At 27.6% G+C, this 15,280-nt stretch overlaps 1 protein-coding gene across 1 annotated transcript; it reads left to right on the top strand.

Moving 5' to 3' along the window:
- The first annotated feature begins 3,467 nt into the window (after positions 1-3,467).
- On the top strand, positions 3,468-5,658 carry LOC136089572 (jerky protein homolog-like). The gene is made up of 3 exons (XM_065815623.1): positions 3,468-3,472; positions 3,597-4,728; positions 4,789-5,658. Exons 1-3 carry the CDS (start codon positions 3,468-3,470, stop codon positions 5,656-5,658), a joined length of 2,007 nt encoding a protein of 668 aa, XP_065671695.1.
- The last annotated feature ends 9,622 nt before the right edge of the window (positions 5,659-15,280 follow it).

Here is a 15,280-nt window from a genome sequence, read left to right as displayed (position 1 = left end):
AACCGTATTGTAGATTTTTTTTGAAGCAAAATAATTTTACGCCGCTATTCTGCAATATTATCTTTTTCTCTAATACTTCTCTCCAACTAAATTTTGAGTATCATCATAAACTTTTTAAATTAAGAAATCTTTTAAACTAAGATTAAAATTACAAATTTAAAAATTTTTACAAGATATACAAATTAGGCAGGGTGTGTCTAAAATGGGAATTTGGAACTAACTTTTTCTATTTGAAATGTTTTTATATTTAAAATTTTTTTATATTTAAACCTTTATCCTAGCTCATTTATGCTTCAAAAAACTTGAAAGGTCTTGTGTAATAAAATTGGGGATATCTATTGATATATTTTAATGTATTCTTGTTGTTGCTAGTTGTTATTGCCTCCTGGTAATAGGTAAACAATAAAAAATGACAAAAATTTTACTCAGGGTGTATGTAAAAAAGGAAATCCGAAATTTGTTTTACGGGAAATAATCATTTTTATTTTTTTAAAACAAAAAACGGAAAAAAATTAAAAAGTAAAGCTCCATAATGAAATAAAAAAAAAAATTCTTATTAAGTTAAATAGGTCAAAAACAAGTTTACCCTCCATTTAACTGTTAATTTTTTTCATTGAACCTCAATATTAATTTTCAGAAGTTTAATCAAACAATCTTAGTTATTGTCCATAAGTCACGCAATTTAAAATTTAATTAATATGCAAAACAAAAAAGATCAAAAAATAACCCTTTAAGTCCAGACGATATTGCCGAGCAACAGAGCAAATAATACTTCTATTTTTTAATTAGTTTCACGTTGCGTAATTTATAAATGTTCTTTAGGACTTTTATTAAATTGACAAGTAATAGCCCAAAATTATGAAAATTCTTGAAAATTATTAAACCAATGTGAAATATTATTATATACTCCAATTTTTAAATATTATTATATACTCCGGTTTTTTAAGGAAAAGGAATTTTTTAAAGGCGAAAGGAATTTTTTTTGAAGAATAATAACGATGAGTTAAAAACAAAGTAAAATAAGAAAATTATTAAAAGGTATGAACGAATTAAAAGATTGAAGAAAAATAAAACACGAAAATGAATAAAAGAATAAAAAAACAAACAGATTTAATAAAGCAAAAACAAAACAAAAAAGATCAATTTAAAGCAAATTTAAAATTTAAAAGAAAGAAGTTCGAGATCAGTTCGAAATAGTAATGAAAAGTTGTAATTAAAACGTAAAAATAAATCCCTACTAATTTTTCTACATCTTTTTTTTTCGACAAAAATAACAAAATTATTATTTTTTATTTAATTTTATTTTGGAGTAAGAGTTTTAGTGTTTGCATTTTCGTTTTGAAGTTTTTGCTTTCATTTTGTAGTTTTTGTGTTTTGTCTTTTTGTTTGTGTGAAGTTTGTTATTATTTGTGCGTTTTTTGCTAATTATTTTTATTGTTGTTCGTTGTTTTTCTTTTGTACCATATTTTCTACATCTTTCTTTTTTCGCTAAAAATAACAAGATTATTATTTTTTAATTTAATTTAAGTTTGTAGAAGTTCTTCTGTTTGCCTTTTCGTTTTGTAGTTTTTGCTTTCATTTTTCAGTTTTTGTGGTTTGCCTTTTCGTTTGTGTAAAGTTTGTTTTTATTTGTTTGCTGTCGTTATTGAGTGTTTTTGTTTACTGTTGTTATTGAGTGTTTTGTTTGCTGTTGTTATTGAGTGTTTTGTTTGCTGTTGTTATTGAGTGTTTTGTTTGCTGTTGTTATTGAGTGTTTTGTTTGCTGTTGTTATTGAGTGTTTTGTTTGCTGTTGTTATTGAGTGTTTTGTTTGCTGTTGTTATTGAGTGTTTTGTTTGCTGTTGTTATTGAGTGTTTTGTTTGCTGTTGTTATTGAGTGTTTTGTTTGCTGTTGTTATTGAGTGTTTTGTTTGCTGTTGTTATTGAGTGTTTTGTTTGCTGTTGTTATTGAGTGTTTTTGTTTACTGTTGTTATTGAGTGTTTTGTTTGCTGTTGTTATTGAGTGTTTTGTTTACTGTTGTTATTGAGTGTTTTGTTTGCTGTTGTTATTGAGTGTTTTGTTTGCTGTTGTTATTGAGTGTTTTGTTTGCTGTTGTTATTGAGTGTTTTGTTTGCTGTTGTTATTGAGTGTTTTTGTTTACTGTTGTTATTGATTGTTTTGTTTGCTGTTGTTATTGAGTGTTTTGTTTGCTGTTGTTATTGAGTGTTTTTGTTTACTGTTGTTATTGAGTGTTTTGTTTGCTGTTGTTATTGAGTGTTTGTTTGCTGTTGTTATTGAGTGTTTTTGTTTACTGTTGTTATTGAGTGTTTTGTTTTCTGTTGTTATTGAGTGTTTTGTTTGCTGTTGTTATTGAGTGTTTTGTTTGCTGTTGTTATTGAGTGTTTTGTTTGCTGTTGTTATTGAGTGTTTTTGTTTACTGTTGTTATTGAGTGTTTTGTTTACTGTTGTTATTGAGTGTTTTTGTTTACTGTTGTTATTGAGTGTTTTGTTTGCTATTGTTATTGAGTGTTTTTGTTTGCTGTTGTTTTTGAGTGTTTTCATATTTTTTGTCTTATTATTTACCTTATTATATAGCTTTATCGTTATTATTATTTTTAAATTTAATTTACGCATGCTTTTATTATTGCTGTTAATTTTTTTGTTTGTTAATCTTATTTAGGTGTCACTCCAATGACTAATTTTTAACTATATGAGTGACACCTAACCTAATTTTGTTAAATTAAAAAAAATTTATAATTTTTCAATTTTTGGTTGAATAAATGAATAAAAAATTTTAATTTCTTTCAATCAGTTTAAAGCAATTAACAGTGCGTAGTTTGTTTAATTATTGCTTAAGTTTTGGTTCAAACATAATTATAAAACTTTTTTTTTTTTTTTCATAACATTCAAGTAAGAAAACTTTTTTTTTTTTTTTTTATTGCCATATAAATTTATTATAGTCGTAAACCAAAAAATAATTACAAATAGCAGCGGCAAGAAGAAGACATAAATGGTCTCGTCACCAAGCCCCTTAGTTTATTCCGTAAATAAAAAATAACAAAACTTAAACACTACCGTACCGTGGGGTAATCGAGCACTTCACGGGGTAATCGCGCACCCGTTAATATATTCATTTTAAAAGACAAGTTAAACATTTATTAATAATGCTTAGTTCATTTTCAAGCTAAAAATACATAAAGTAACTTAAAGAAAGTATAAGTTGTTAAATACAGTTCTTTTGGAAGGAAATAAATAACCAATAACAAGTTAATTATATCACGGTGTAGATTCATAGAAACCCGTAAAAACTAATAACTGGAAACACTAAGGGTAAGCATTTGTAGTTAAAACTTTCTTAGAATTTTGAATTTTTTTTAGTATACCATTCATATATTGCAGTAAACTCGTATACGTTTTCAAGTCTTATAAATAAATTGTTCATAAAATATATGTGTTTAAAGTAAGGTGGGGTAATTGAGCAGCTATATATGGGGTAAATGAGCACCTTTTGAAAATACTGGTTTTTATTCTTATAATATTTTTAATAATAAAATTAATACTTAAAGATACAAATAATTTGAGTTTTTAGCTCATATTTTTTTACTTTTTTATAACAGATTTGTGGAAATGGTGAGAAACTATATAAAATCAACTCAAAAACAGTCCAAAACTTACACTGATAGTGAACTTAAAAGAGCTATCCAACTTGTTAATGATGGAGAACCTTGTAAACGTGTGGCAAGGCTACTAAACATACCACACAAAACTTTAAGGTGTCATATTAGTGGTTTACGCAAAAGTAGTGTGGTTGGTCAAAAGAGTTCATTGCAACCAGACGAGGAGATGTCAATTGCACAATACATTGCAATTTTTAGTGATTTTGGCTATGCATTTGATAAAATAGACCTCAAATTATTTGTACAAAGTTTTCTTAACAAATCTGGAAGAAACTGCCCATTTTTTAATGAAAATTTGCCTGGTGATGATTGGGTAAGGTCATTTTTAGAGCGGCATAAAAGTGTTTTGTCTTATCGAGCATGTCAAAATATTTGTAGAAAGCGTGCTGCAATTTCATGCGACTCTGTTAATAGATTTTTTAACAACTTAGAAGATACAATAAAAAATATTCAACCACAAAACATAATAAACTATGATGAAACTAATCTTTCTGATGACCCAAAGTCAAAACAAATGATATTTCGGAAAGGTGCTAAACATGCTGAAAGAGTTATAAATACATCAAAGTCATCAGTGTCTATAATGTTTACATGTACTGCAGATGGTATTTTTCCTCCTCCATATACAGTGTATAAAGCTGAGCGTCTAATGGACACTTGGATACTTGGAGGTCCAATTGGTGCACGCTATAACCGTACAAAATCTGGTTGGTTTGATGGCAACTGTTTTAAAGATTGGATGCAAACATTAGTAGTACCTTACTTCAGACATGTTGACAACAAAACACCAAAACTACTTATAGGTGATAATTTAGCATGCTATTTGTCTATTGATGTTATCGAAATTTGTGAAACTAACAACATTAGGATGGTCTTCTTACCTCCTAATAGTACGCATTTGCTACAGCCTCTTGACCTTGCAGTTTATGGACCAATGAAATCAACATGGAGAAAAATAATTACTGAATGGAAAATTGGTGAAGGAAGATTTTATACATCTCTACCAAAAAATGTTTTTCCAAGATTGCTCCTTAATCTCTTGACTAATATGAATCACATACAAGAGTTTGCTGTAAATGGGTTCAAAACATCTGGTATCTACCCACTAAACAGAAAAAAAATTATTAACTAGATTTCAAGGACAGACATATCTAAATCTTCTCAGAACTTAGTATCCCCATTAGTTTTTGAACGTCTTGCAGAACTTCGACAAGCTTCTGCTAAAAAGCCTGGAGCAGTAATGCGTGGGAAAAAAGTTAAGGTTTCACCAGGAAAAAGTGTTTCACTAAAAGATGTTGCAACAGATTCTTCTGCTTCTAAATTCCAATCAAAACACAAGCTAATCAAAATAAAGAATACTCAACTTAATGAATCCTTAAATATAGAAAGACAAGAAAGAAATTCAAAATTATATGTGAATACTTTTAAAGAAATGATTGATTATGATATACCTTCTAGCTCCAAGATGTATATTGACCTAGAAGAAGCTTCTGATAAGAAATCTGATGGTATACAGAAAGAAAAAAGTGAAATGTTAAAAAAAAAAGATTTATTTACTGAAAAAAGTGATTTATATGATGATTATGACCTTGAAGATTCGCTTTTCCATCAAAAACAAGCACACATGGATAAAAAGTTTGACAACTACTCAAATGAAAGCACTTACAAATTAGATTCTCTTTGCTCTAAAGGAATGTGTAATCCTGGAGTGATTGCAACCTCTGAATATTTATTAGCAGAGGGTTCTTATGTTATTGTAAGGTTTGAAGGAAAAAAGACACCATATCATTTTGTAGGCCAAGTTGTAAATATAGAAAAAGATAACAATTGGAATATTAAATACTTTAGACAAGTTTTTGATACTACAAACCCAAGAATCATCTCCTTTAAAGAACCACAAGTTCCTGATTATTTTGTAACAGAAGGAAAATCAATCATAAAACATCTTCCGTGTCCCCTCTATGAAAAAAACAACATCTTTTTTGAAAGAAACTATTGGTGACTTGTATATGCGTTAATATTATAATAGTGTCTTTCATATATTTATATGTTTTTTATATATTGTTATCTTAGTTCCAATGAATTATATATTTATCAAGGATTTTTCATTTGTATATTATATATATTCATATATATATATATATATATATATATATATATATATATATATATCAAGGATTTTTCATTTGTATATTATATATATTCATATATATATATATATATATATATATATATATATATATATATATATATATATATATATATATATATATATATATATATATATATATATATATATATATATATATATATATATATATGTATATATATATATATATATATATATATATATATATATATATATATATATATATATATATATATATATATATATATATATACACACACACATACATATTTGATAAATATACATACAGAGCCGAATTTACCTAAAAGCTAATACCAAATAAAACCATAAATAAAAATACCAATAGGTGAAACTAGGCCGTGGTCTGGGTCCCAAAGATCCCCCAAAATAGGATGTCTACAAATTTTTAAATCTTATTTTTTTAAATATATATACATATATATATATATATATATATATATATATATATATATATATAAATATATATATATGTATATATAAACATATATATATATATATATATATATATATATATATATATATATATATATATATATATATATATATATATATATATATATATATATATATATATATATATATAGACACACCTCTCTATACAAACTTGATAACTTTATCAAAAAAATAATTAGGTGCTCGTTTACCCCAAATCGTGGGGTAAATGCGCACCCGTATATTTTTTAATATAAATTCTTCGCTTTATATTTTTTCTTAAATCCAACGTACCTCTATGAAAGATTTAATGTAGTACTAAAATAACATATCTCACTTTTTAAAATTATCTACAAGTTTTTTTTTTATTTTGAAAAAAGCTATTAAAATGGTGCTCGATTACCCCACGCTACGGTATATAATATAAAACGTTTTTCTAAAGACTTAATAAAATAAAAATCATCAGTCCTAAAGTCCTACTTTAACTTTTTGTTTTCGTATTGTTTAAGAAAAATTTAAAAAGAATTAAAAAAAAAGAACTAGTACAAAGAAACTATGTTACTTAAAATAGGCACTTCAGTCCATTTTATGATCTCGTAATGTAATTAAGCTAAAATGTTAATTTTAATTTTATTGCATTCAAAATGTTAATCTTGTTTTAAAAACGGTTTAACCAATTTTGTAGCACTTCTGGTTGTCAAGAAATTTGCATTTTTATACTAACTAATTTAACATTTTTTTAGACAAAAAAATGCGTTTTTATATTTTAGTTATTTTTTACCATTTTTTTTACCATCATAACTGCGTAAAAATTTTACGCAACGACTTTAGGCAATAATCTGTCTGTTATCATTTAAACAATATACAAATAAAAAGACTTTCAGTTCACAAATAATCTTTAGAAAAAATATATATACAGAAAAAATGTATAGCAGAAAAATATATATACATTAATATAGTCATAGACACATTACACATTAATATAGTCATAACTCTATTACAACATTAAATTGTGAAAAAATAAAACACAAGGTTGCCCATTTTTAAATTTTCTTAATTATTATAGATACGATATAATAAATATTATAGATCAACATAAACGATTTATATCTATACATATATGATATGTATATATATATATATATATATATATATATATATATATATATATATATATATATATATATATATATATATATGACCTTTCCTTTTTCAAGGTCAACAAGCAATGGAAAAGTCCATACTTGATTTTCCCCAGTCTCATAGACCACATCAAACAATGTTTTTTTCAAGTTAGGAGTTGACTTGTTTACTCGAAGAACTTTACCTGTACACCAAAAGTATTTTTTAGTGTCAATTTTCATTATTTCAAATTTCCCAACAAGATAATTAACATTTAGAATGACAGCCAAGATATTTGTTTTTTGTTGATTTGCTAATTGAGACAGTCTTGCATTTTTAAATTTTTCACTTAACTCTTCTTTCTGTTTTGCAATCAAAATATCTCGTTCTTTTCTTTCAATAAGAATAACTCTTCTCAATGGGCTCTGAAAAAGTTCTTGTTCTAATAACTGATTGCAAATTACTGAACAACTCATAGTTTGTTAAGTCTATTCACTTACTACCATGCATTTTAGTTTTGTAAAAATATTTAGGTTCACATTTAACTTCCATAACATACCTATAAAAATCCAACTGATCTCCTTATATCTTTTTGCTTTTAAATGTGTCAACTAATAAAACATATTCATCATCTGCTTCTTTTGAGGTCAATCACACCTTCGTCCTCAATTTTAACAACTCATTAACCGATTTAGCTTTTTTTAAGAAGGCTTTATCTTCAACTGTTTTTTCAGCTTTATGCTTTTCAGACAACCTTTCACTAATTTCAAACTTTAATTCTAATGACCTTGTTTGTATTTATCTTTCATTTTATTAAAGTTTGTTAAAGCCTTTTTAAGCAATGAGTCACGCTCATCTAAAGTCTTTTTATCCAACCAGTCTAGTGTTTTGTTTTTATACCACATAGTGTAAGCTTGTATAGTTTGTATTTTGGCATTTGGCTTTGTACAAATTAAAAGATTCAATACCGCAAAATCATTTTCTGACGCTTTGTTTGTTGTTGGAACATTCTCTGCAGCCTTACTTATATTATCAGAAGGATGCCAATATTTACCTCCAGGAAGTTGATCAACAGATTGTCTTTCCAGAACAACTAACAAAGAATGACAAATTACATCTTATGTCTGCTGTGTTAAAATATTTAAATCAGTATCATTAGTCTTTTGAAATAATTTATCATACAAAATATCTTTATGAATATTAACATCACTTGGACTTAATATAGGTGTTTTCGAGATCATAATCGATGATGCATTTTTACACAAATCTGAAAGTTTCATTTTTAGGGTTAACAAAAATGGATTCATATCAAGAATTTTCTTTTGTGATTCAATTATCCGCCAAAGTGGACCTGTAATTATTTTATCAACTATTCCAAGAGCCCGCACTTCTGCTAAATATAATTTGTTGCTAATATCTTCTTTAACTGCAAGTAAAAGATTATTTTGATTTGGCCAATTTTGAAGAAACTCTAAAATATCTTTTGAATGAAAATACAAAGCTGCAGCATTATAATATAATATATTAAATCTGTTACCAACAAAGGGTGCAAGGAAACACTTATTTTATCCTTTACCAGCAAGAAATGCATTAAAATACCCAGCAACTCCAGCTTCATCACTTCCCCTTACACGAAAAGCTTTACATGCAGTTCTTATTAATCTAGTGGCACCTGATTCAGCAGTATTAAATGCAAAAATATTTTCATAAATACTACTTAAAACTAACTTTTCTAATGATTTAACTGTTTAATCAGTTTCTGTTGCAAAGTTAGATAATAAATGCAATTTACAAAAAAAATTAGACATCTCAATGAAATATGCTTGCTTGCCTTTTTTTAAACCTTTCCAGTTCTTTATAACTTTAGGCAGTAACTTTTCCTCATATCTTTAAGCTTTAAATTAAACAGTGGATTAACTGGCCCAAGATCAGACATGGTAGTTTTAAAAGAACATACAAGGTTAGAAAAATCGTTTTCCTTGCTGCTTCTTTCTAAAATGTCATATATATATATATATATCATCTAATGTTTTGGTTAATGCATTAATAGTACAATCTGCATCACTGCCAGCCATTTCACATAATCCAAAAGATAAAGTACTTCCATTTGTGGTAGTAACTTGAAAATTTTGAAAATGTCTATGATGTTTAGTGGTACCGTCATTGTGAAGACAATCGCCCGAATTAATTTCTACAGTGTTTATCATTTCTTCTACAACTTGAAGTTGAGCAAGTGCTAAAGCCTCAGTCATAAATCGAGATTTTGTACCAATTGAGGGAAGCTTCTCTATATCTATCTTTGCCAGTTTTTTTAAGACAATTGTGATAACTTCGTTAACTTTGTTCATGCTGACATTCAAAGAAACTAACCCCATAATAACTTCTCTTATATCATTAGAATACCTTCCGTTTTGAAATGTTATTATTCTGCGATCATGGAGAAGAAAACTTAAATTAAAATCTATATTTTCTTTGCCTAATACTCTAGTGTTAGGAGAGTTGGTATCCTTTTCAGGATTTCAGAACTGAAAACAAATTGGAGAACCAGCTTCTGAAATTCGAGCACACCATTTTCAAAGATTTATCACTCAAACATAGATACCAATCATATAATTCTTTATTATTCATTATGATAAGGCTAATTTTATACAAATACTGTATTATACAATTAAATTATTATATTGTTTTTGCAAATTAGTTACCGAAATAATTTTTGAAACTATTTTGAAAATATTAAGACGGACTGAAAGGAAGAAGAGGACGGGATTTAGCAGGTTTTAACTTAAATTTAAAAATTAAGCTGAGTACCCGAATATTAGCAAAAACTTAGTTTTTTTAAAGTTATTTTAGACCAACTTATTCATCACAAAACCCCCCCCCCCCCCAAAAAAAAGAAAAAAATAGAAACAAAGAAAAATAGTTATATACTATTTTAAAGGATGCTAGAAAGCAAATAAAATAATTTTAAGCTAATCTAATTACAAAAACTTAATTAAAACCGCTCCTACAGCCAGATAAACTGATATTGAAAATTCTAGCAGATATTTTATGAAAAATTAATCATTTTACTTTTCGTTAAACGTTTAACTATGGCATAATAGATTAAAAAAATCGATCTAAATTTAATCTGAAAAAGTCTTCTTTATATATAAAAAACTTCGCAAATTTTGTATACGGAATTTGTCACGTGACTGAATTGCCTAATATATTGTTCTCCAGTTTGGTCGCCACATCAAATTGGATTAATTAAATCAGTTGAAAGTGCCCAACGAAAATTTACTAAAAAAATTAGGAACCTTAGAAATTTGTCCTATCATAATAAACTACAGTTGCTTGGTTTGGAATCGCTTGAAGTTCGGCACCTTAAAATTGACTTAGTAATGTGTTTTAAAATTTTCCGTAAACTTATTTGCACTGAACAATAGGCCGGTGGCCATATAGCAAAAATGTGACTAAAAATGAGTTTTCGTTGGACGCTTGTAATAACTAAGTTTTTTGTTTCGATATTGTTAGAGCATGGTACCAAGATACGAAAAACAGAAATTTTCCATTGCCCTTATTGGGTCTTTTACCCCATAAGGGCAATGGAAAAAAAAATTATGGTCAAATTTTGTGAAAGTGATATTTTACTTGTAGTAAATTAAACACTGAATACATTTTTTCTAACAACATTGACCTTAAAATGCATTGTTCTCAAGGATAGACCCGACGTTAATTGAGGTTGGGGGAGGGGGAAGGGGAGGGGGAAGGGGTAACAAATAATAAATTTTTGTTCATTTAGTTGACAAATGTGGACCTTTTAGCTCATTTAGTTTGCAAATTTAAACTTTTTTGTCGGATCAGCTTGCAAATTTGGAATAGTAACCTTTTTAGACTTACGTCCCCCCATTTACTTGATATCTATTCTCGTCGGCCATGTCTCAAGATAATAAGTTTTGTTTTCGTTGATGCAATTGAATTACCTCGTACTCATATATTGTGTAACAAAAAGTAGAGCACCTAAAGTTTAAAAAAAGAAAAAATACTAGAAATGTCAACTATTTTTTCATTCATCAAGATCGCTTTCTGACTCTATTTCATCATCATCATCATCATCATCATCAGTATGTGGTTCTGTGTTCGCTATTGTAACGCTGTCATCGGCACACAGGATTTTAGAATTTACCCGCATCGCTTGCGATTTTTTTTTTTTCATTTTTATCAGAAAGATATAAATTTTTAAAATATGTTAGTTACGAAAAAAATTTTTGAGAAAAAAAAACCTTACAGATAAGACCCATAACGAAAAAGGCGTTGCATTACCAAAAAATCTAAAAAAGAGGATTTAGGCATGGGATCATCAAAAAATGATTCGGATATGTCTTTTTTATTCATTCCCTTTAAATCAAGCTATAAACGAAAAAAATCCACTTACCTAAACTTTGAGGTTTTTCATATCATCATGGCGATTTTAAGTTTCTTAGTTCAAGTAAACTTTCTATAATATATTAATGTGCAATCTCCTACTTTGATTTTGAAAAAAAACGTTACATAAAATTTTTTTAAAAACTTTTTTAAACTTATTTTTCTTGATGGATGTAATATATTTCATGTCGAATGTCCAAAAAACATTTATTTCGCTTTTGACATTATTTTTTTTGCGGGGAATTTGGGTTTTAAACAGTAGTTGTTGCAATACCGAAACTATCCAGGTTGCATTACCGAACTCACTTATTTTTTGATAATGGATGAATAGAAAAGGTTCGTTATTTCTAATTTATTGTTTAGATTTAATTCTTTTTTTTTCTTTAATCAAACTCCTTTTATAAAATCTAAACTTCATCATAAAAAAGCAGGAATGCTCCGCGGAATGGGTTTTTTGGGTAAAAGAAATTGACTAATGGAAAAATGAAAACAGAAGAAATTAAAATATTTTTTTACATTTTACAATTGTTTATACTTTTTTTTCAAAAAATTAATCTCAAATAAATAAAAATAGTTTATTACACTAGTATCTATACCAAACCAATACGTTTTTTGAAAATCCTTCTGTGGGCGTTTTTCCAAAATAAACAAATTTAGCAATTTTAAGTTTATAATAAATGTAAATAAGTTTACAATGATCATTTCGTATTCTTACATACATACATGCATCTTAATACTAGTTTTAAATAAGAAAAATAAAGTTTAAGGCATTTTACTTTCTTACTTTTATTATTTGAGTTTGATTTCAATCAAGAGCGCGTTAAGGGTGAGAATCAAGGTAGTAAGCCCCATCCCCCACGTCACCCCACGCACACCTCTTGGGGATAAGCTATATATTTTTCAAAGGCAAGCATTAAGATATTTATTTATAACATCAATATAATATAGTGCAGAACTTACTAACTAGACTATTGTGTAAAGGTTATTGATTTATCTTAACTATAACAAAGTCTTAATTTCAATTAGCTTTTTAATTATTTTTTAGCTACCAGACCCTCCCTTGCTGCAAGGGCTGAACCAACGTGTTTTTTGTTGGAGAGAGAACTTCCATACATGGAACTCCAAACATTTATTTGTTTATACTTACGTCAATTAAAGATGCTTTGCAAAAAATTGCGATGAATAAATTACTATGTAATAAAATTGCGATGGTCAAATTACTAAAAGACATTACATCTTAAAATGGAAAACTAACATACTCAATTAATGTGAGAAAAAGTTCAACAATAAGAGATTTATTTTTCGAAAAGAAAAATACCAAGAAATGAATATCATGTTTTATAAAGTGAATTGGGATAAAATATTTGATAAAATAAATACAAACCAATGTTATAAATACTTTTTAAAAATTTATGAAAAAGCTTGCAAACAATATATTCCTCACCACTTCAAACCCACTAGTTCTATCCAAAATCCATGCATCAACATAAAAATCAAGAATCTAATTAGAAAAAAACGTAATCTATGGTGCAAAGTGCGTGCTACAAACTTCCAAAATACAAACCTAAATAATGAATACAAACTAGTTAATAAAATGATTAAAAAGCAAATTAAAAAATCTACTCTTGATCATGAAATAAACTTAGCAAAAGATGTAAAACATAACCCAAAACTCTTCTATGCATATGCACAAAAAAATCAAACACATACAAAACTACAAGCACTTAAAACTAGTGACAATAAAATAATAACAGATAAAAAAGTCATTGCTAATCTACTAAATTGTAGTTTCCAATCAGTATTTGTCAAAGAAAATCAAGATCTACGACATTTCATCAATAAAACAATGCAACTATTTGAATGTGACTGGGACCAAGAACTAAAAGAAGGTATTGTACATAATTATTTATTAGAACTTAATGAAAACAAGTCACTTGGTTGTGATAACATCAGTCCCTATGTGCTAAAGCATTGTGCAGAAGGATTATCCAAACCTTTGTCATTAATACTCGATAGAAATCGATTCATTCAGGAGAGATGCCAGAATTATGGAAATCTGCAAACATTGCATCACTTTTTAAAAATGGAGGCAAGGAAGATCCGCTCAACTACAGACCTATCTCTTTAATATCAATACAATGTAAGATAATAGAGAAAATAATTAGAAAAAAGCTGATAATTTATATAACAGAAAACAATCTGTTAAAGCCTCAACAACATGGATTTGTACAAAATAAATGATGCCTAACAAACCTTTTAGAAACTTTCAATATTATTACAACTGAAATTAAAGATGATTATCCAGTTGATATATTATTCCTAGATTTTGCAAAAGCGTTCGATAAGGTGCCCCACCATCGACTTATATATAAAATTTCTAACAAAGGAATAAAAGGCAATATTTTAAATTGGATTGATTTTTTTTTTTAAAACAGAAAACAAAGAGTGGTAATGAGTGAAGCTGTATCAGATTGGTGAGAAATTTATAGCGGTGTGCCACAGGGTTCTGTATTGGGTCCTCTTCTCTTTCTTTTACATATCAATGATCTTCCCCAATGTATCTCTTCAATTACAAAACTATACGCTGATGATACTAAAGTCAAATGTATGGTTATTGGATTTTAACATAAGCAAATGCAGTGTTATGCACATTGGAAGAAAAAATATTAACTATAATTACACTATGAAACACGACAATTAAAGTTTTATTTTAAAAATGACAACATAATAATTAGACTTAGGTGTAATAGTTTCATCCAATAAGAAATGGAATTATCAGGTTCAAGCAGCCACAAGTAAAGCACAAAGAATCTTATGTTTAATAAGAAAAAGCTTTACTTACCTTAACACTGAATTGGTAGGGCAATTATGCAGATCGCTGGTTAGACCACACCTGGAATTCGCAGTTCCAGTGTGGAGTCCAGGTAATAAAAACGATATCAATGACCTAGGAAAATTCAAAGACGAGCAACAAAGGTAGCACCTGAACTAAAACATCTAAGTTATACTGAAAAATTGGCAAAACTCTGGAAACAAGACGTACAAGAGATGATCTTATTGAGTTTTTCAAAATAACAACTGGTATTGATAAGATATTGTGGTATAAAGTGCTTTATAAAGCTTCTTCCCAAAGTCTAAGAGGTCATTCAATGAAATTTGAAAGAGAATTTGCAAAAACAACCATTAGACACAATTTTTTTACGAACAGAGTGATACCTCATTGGAATGCTTTACCTGACAAAGTGGTTTCTGCAATGACAGTAAATTCTTTTAAAGGTAGACTAGATAAACATTTGTTAACGGCTGTTAAAGTATAAATTTTAAATTTTATGCTCCGCGACAATAGTCGTTACAGCACCTTTTATTACTATTAGAGCCCGATAAAAAAAATGCCTCCAAAAAACACCCCTCCCCTGACCTCAAATGTGAAGATAACAAATTACCATAATATTTTTTTTTTATTGTTAACTAAAAACATATTCATCATTCAATTTTA

The sequence above is a fragment of the Hydra vulgaris genome, chromosome 13, assembly GCF_038396675.1.
Source record: "Hydra vulgaris chromosome 13, alternate assembly HydraT2T_AEP".
Classification (NCBI taxonomy): domain Eukaryota; kingdom Metazoa; phylum Cnidaria; class Hydrozoa; order Anthoathecata; family Hydridae; genus Hydra; species Hydra vulgaris.
The sequence above is the reverse complement of the archived record's forward strand: the minus strand, read 5'-3'. Positions and strand labels throughout refer to the sequence as shown.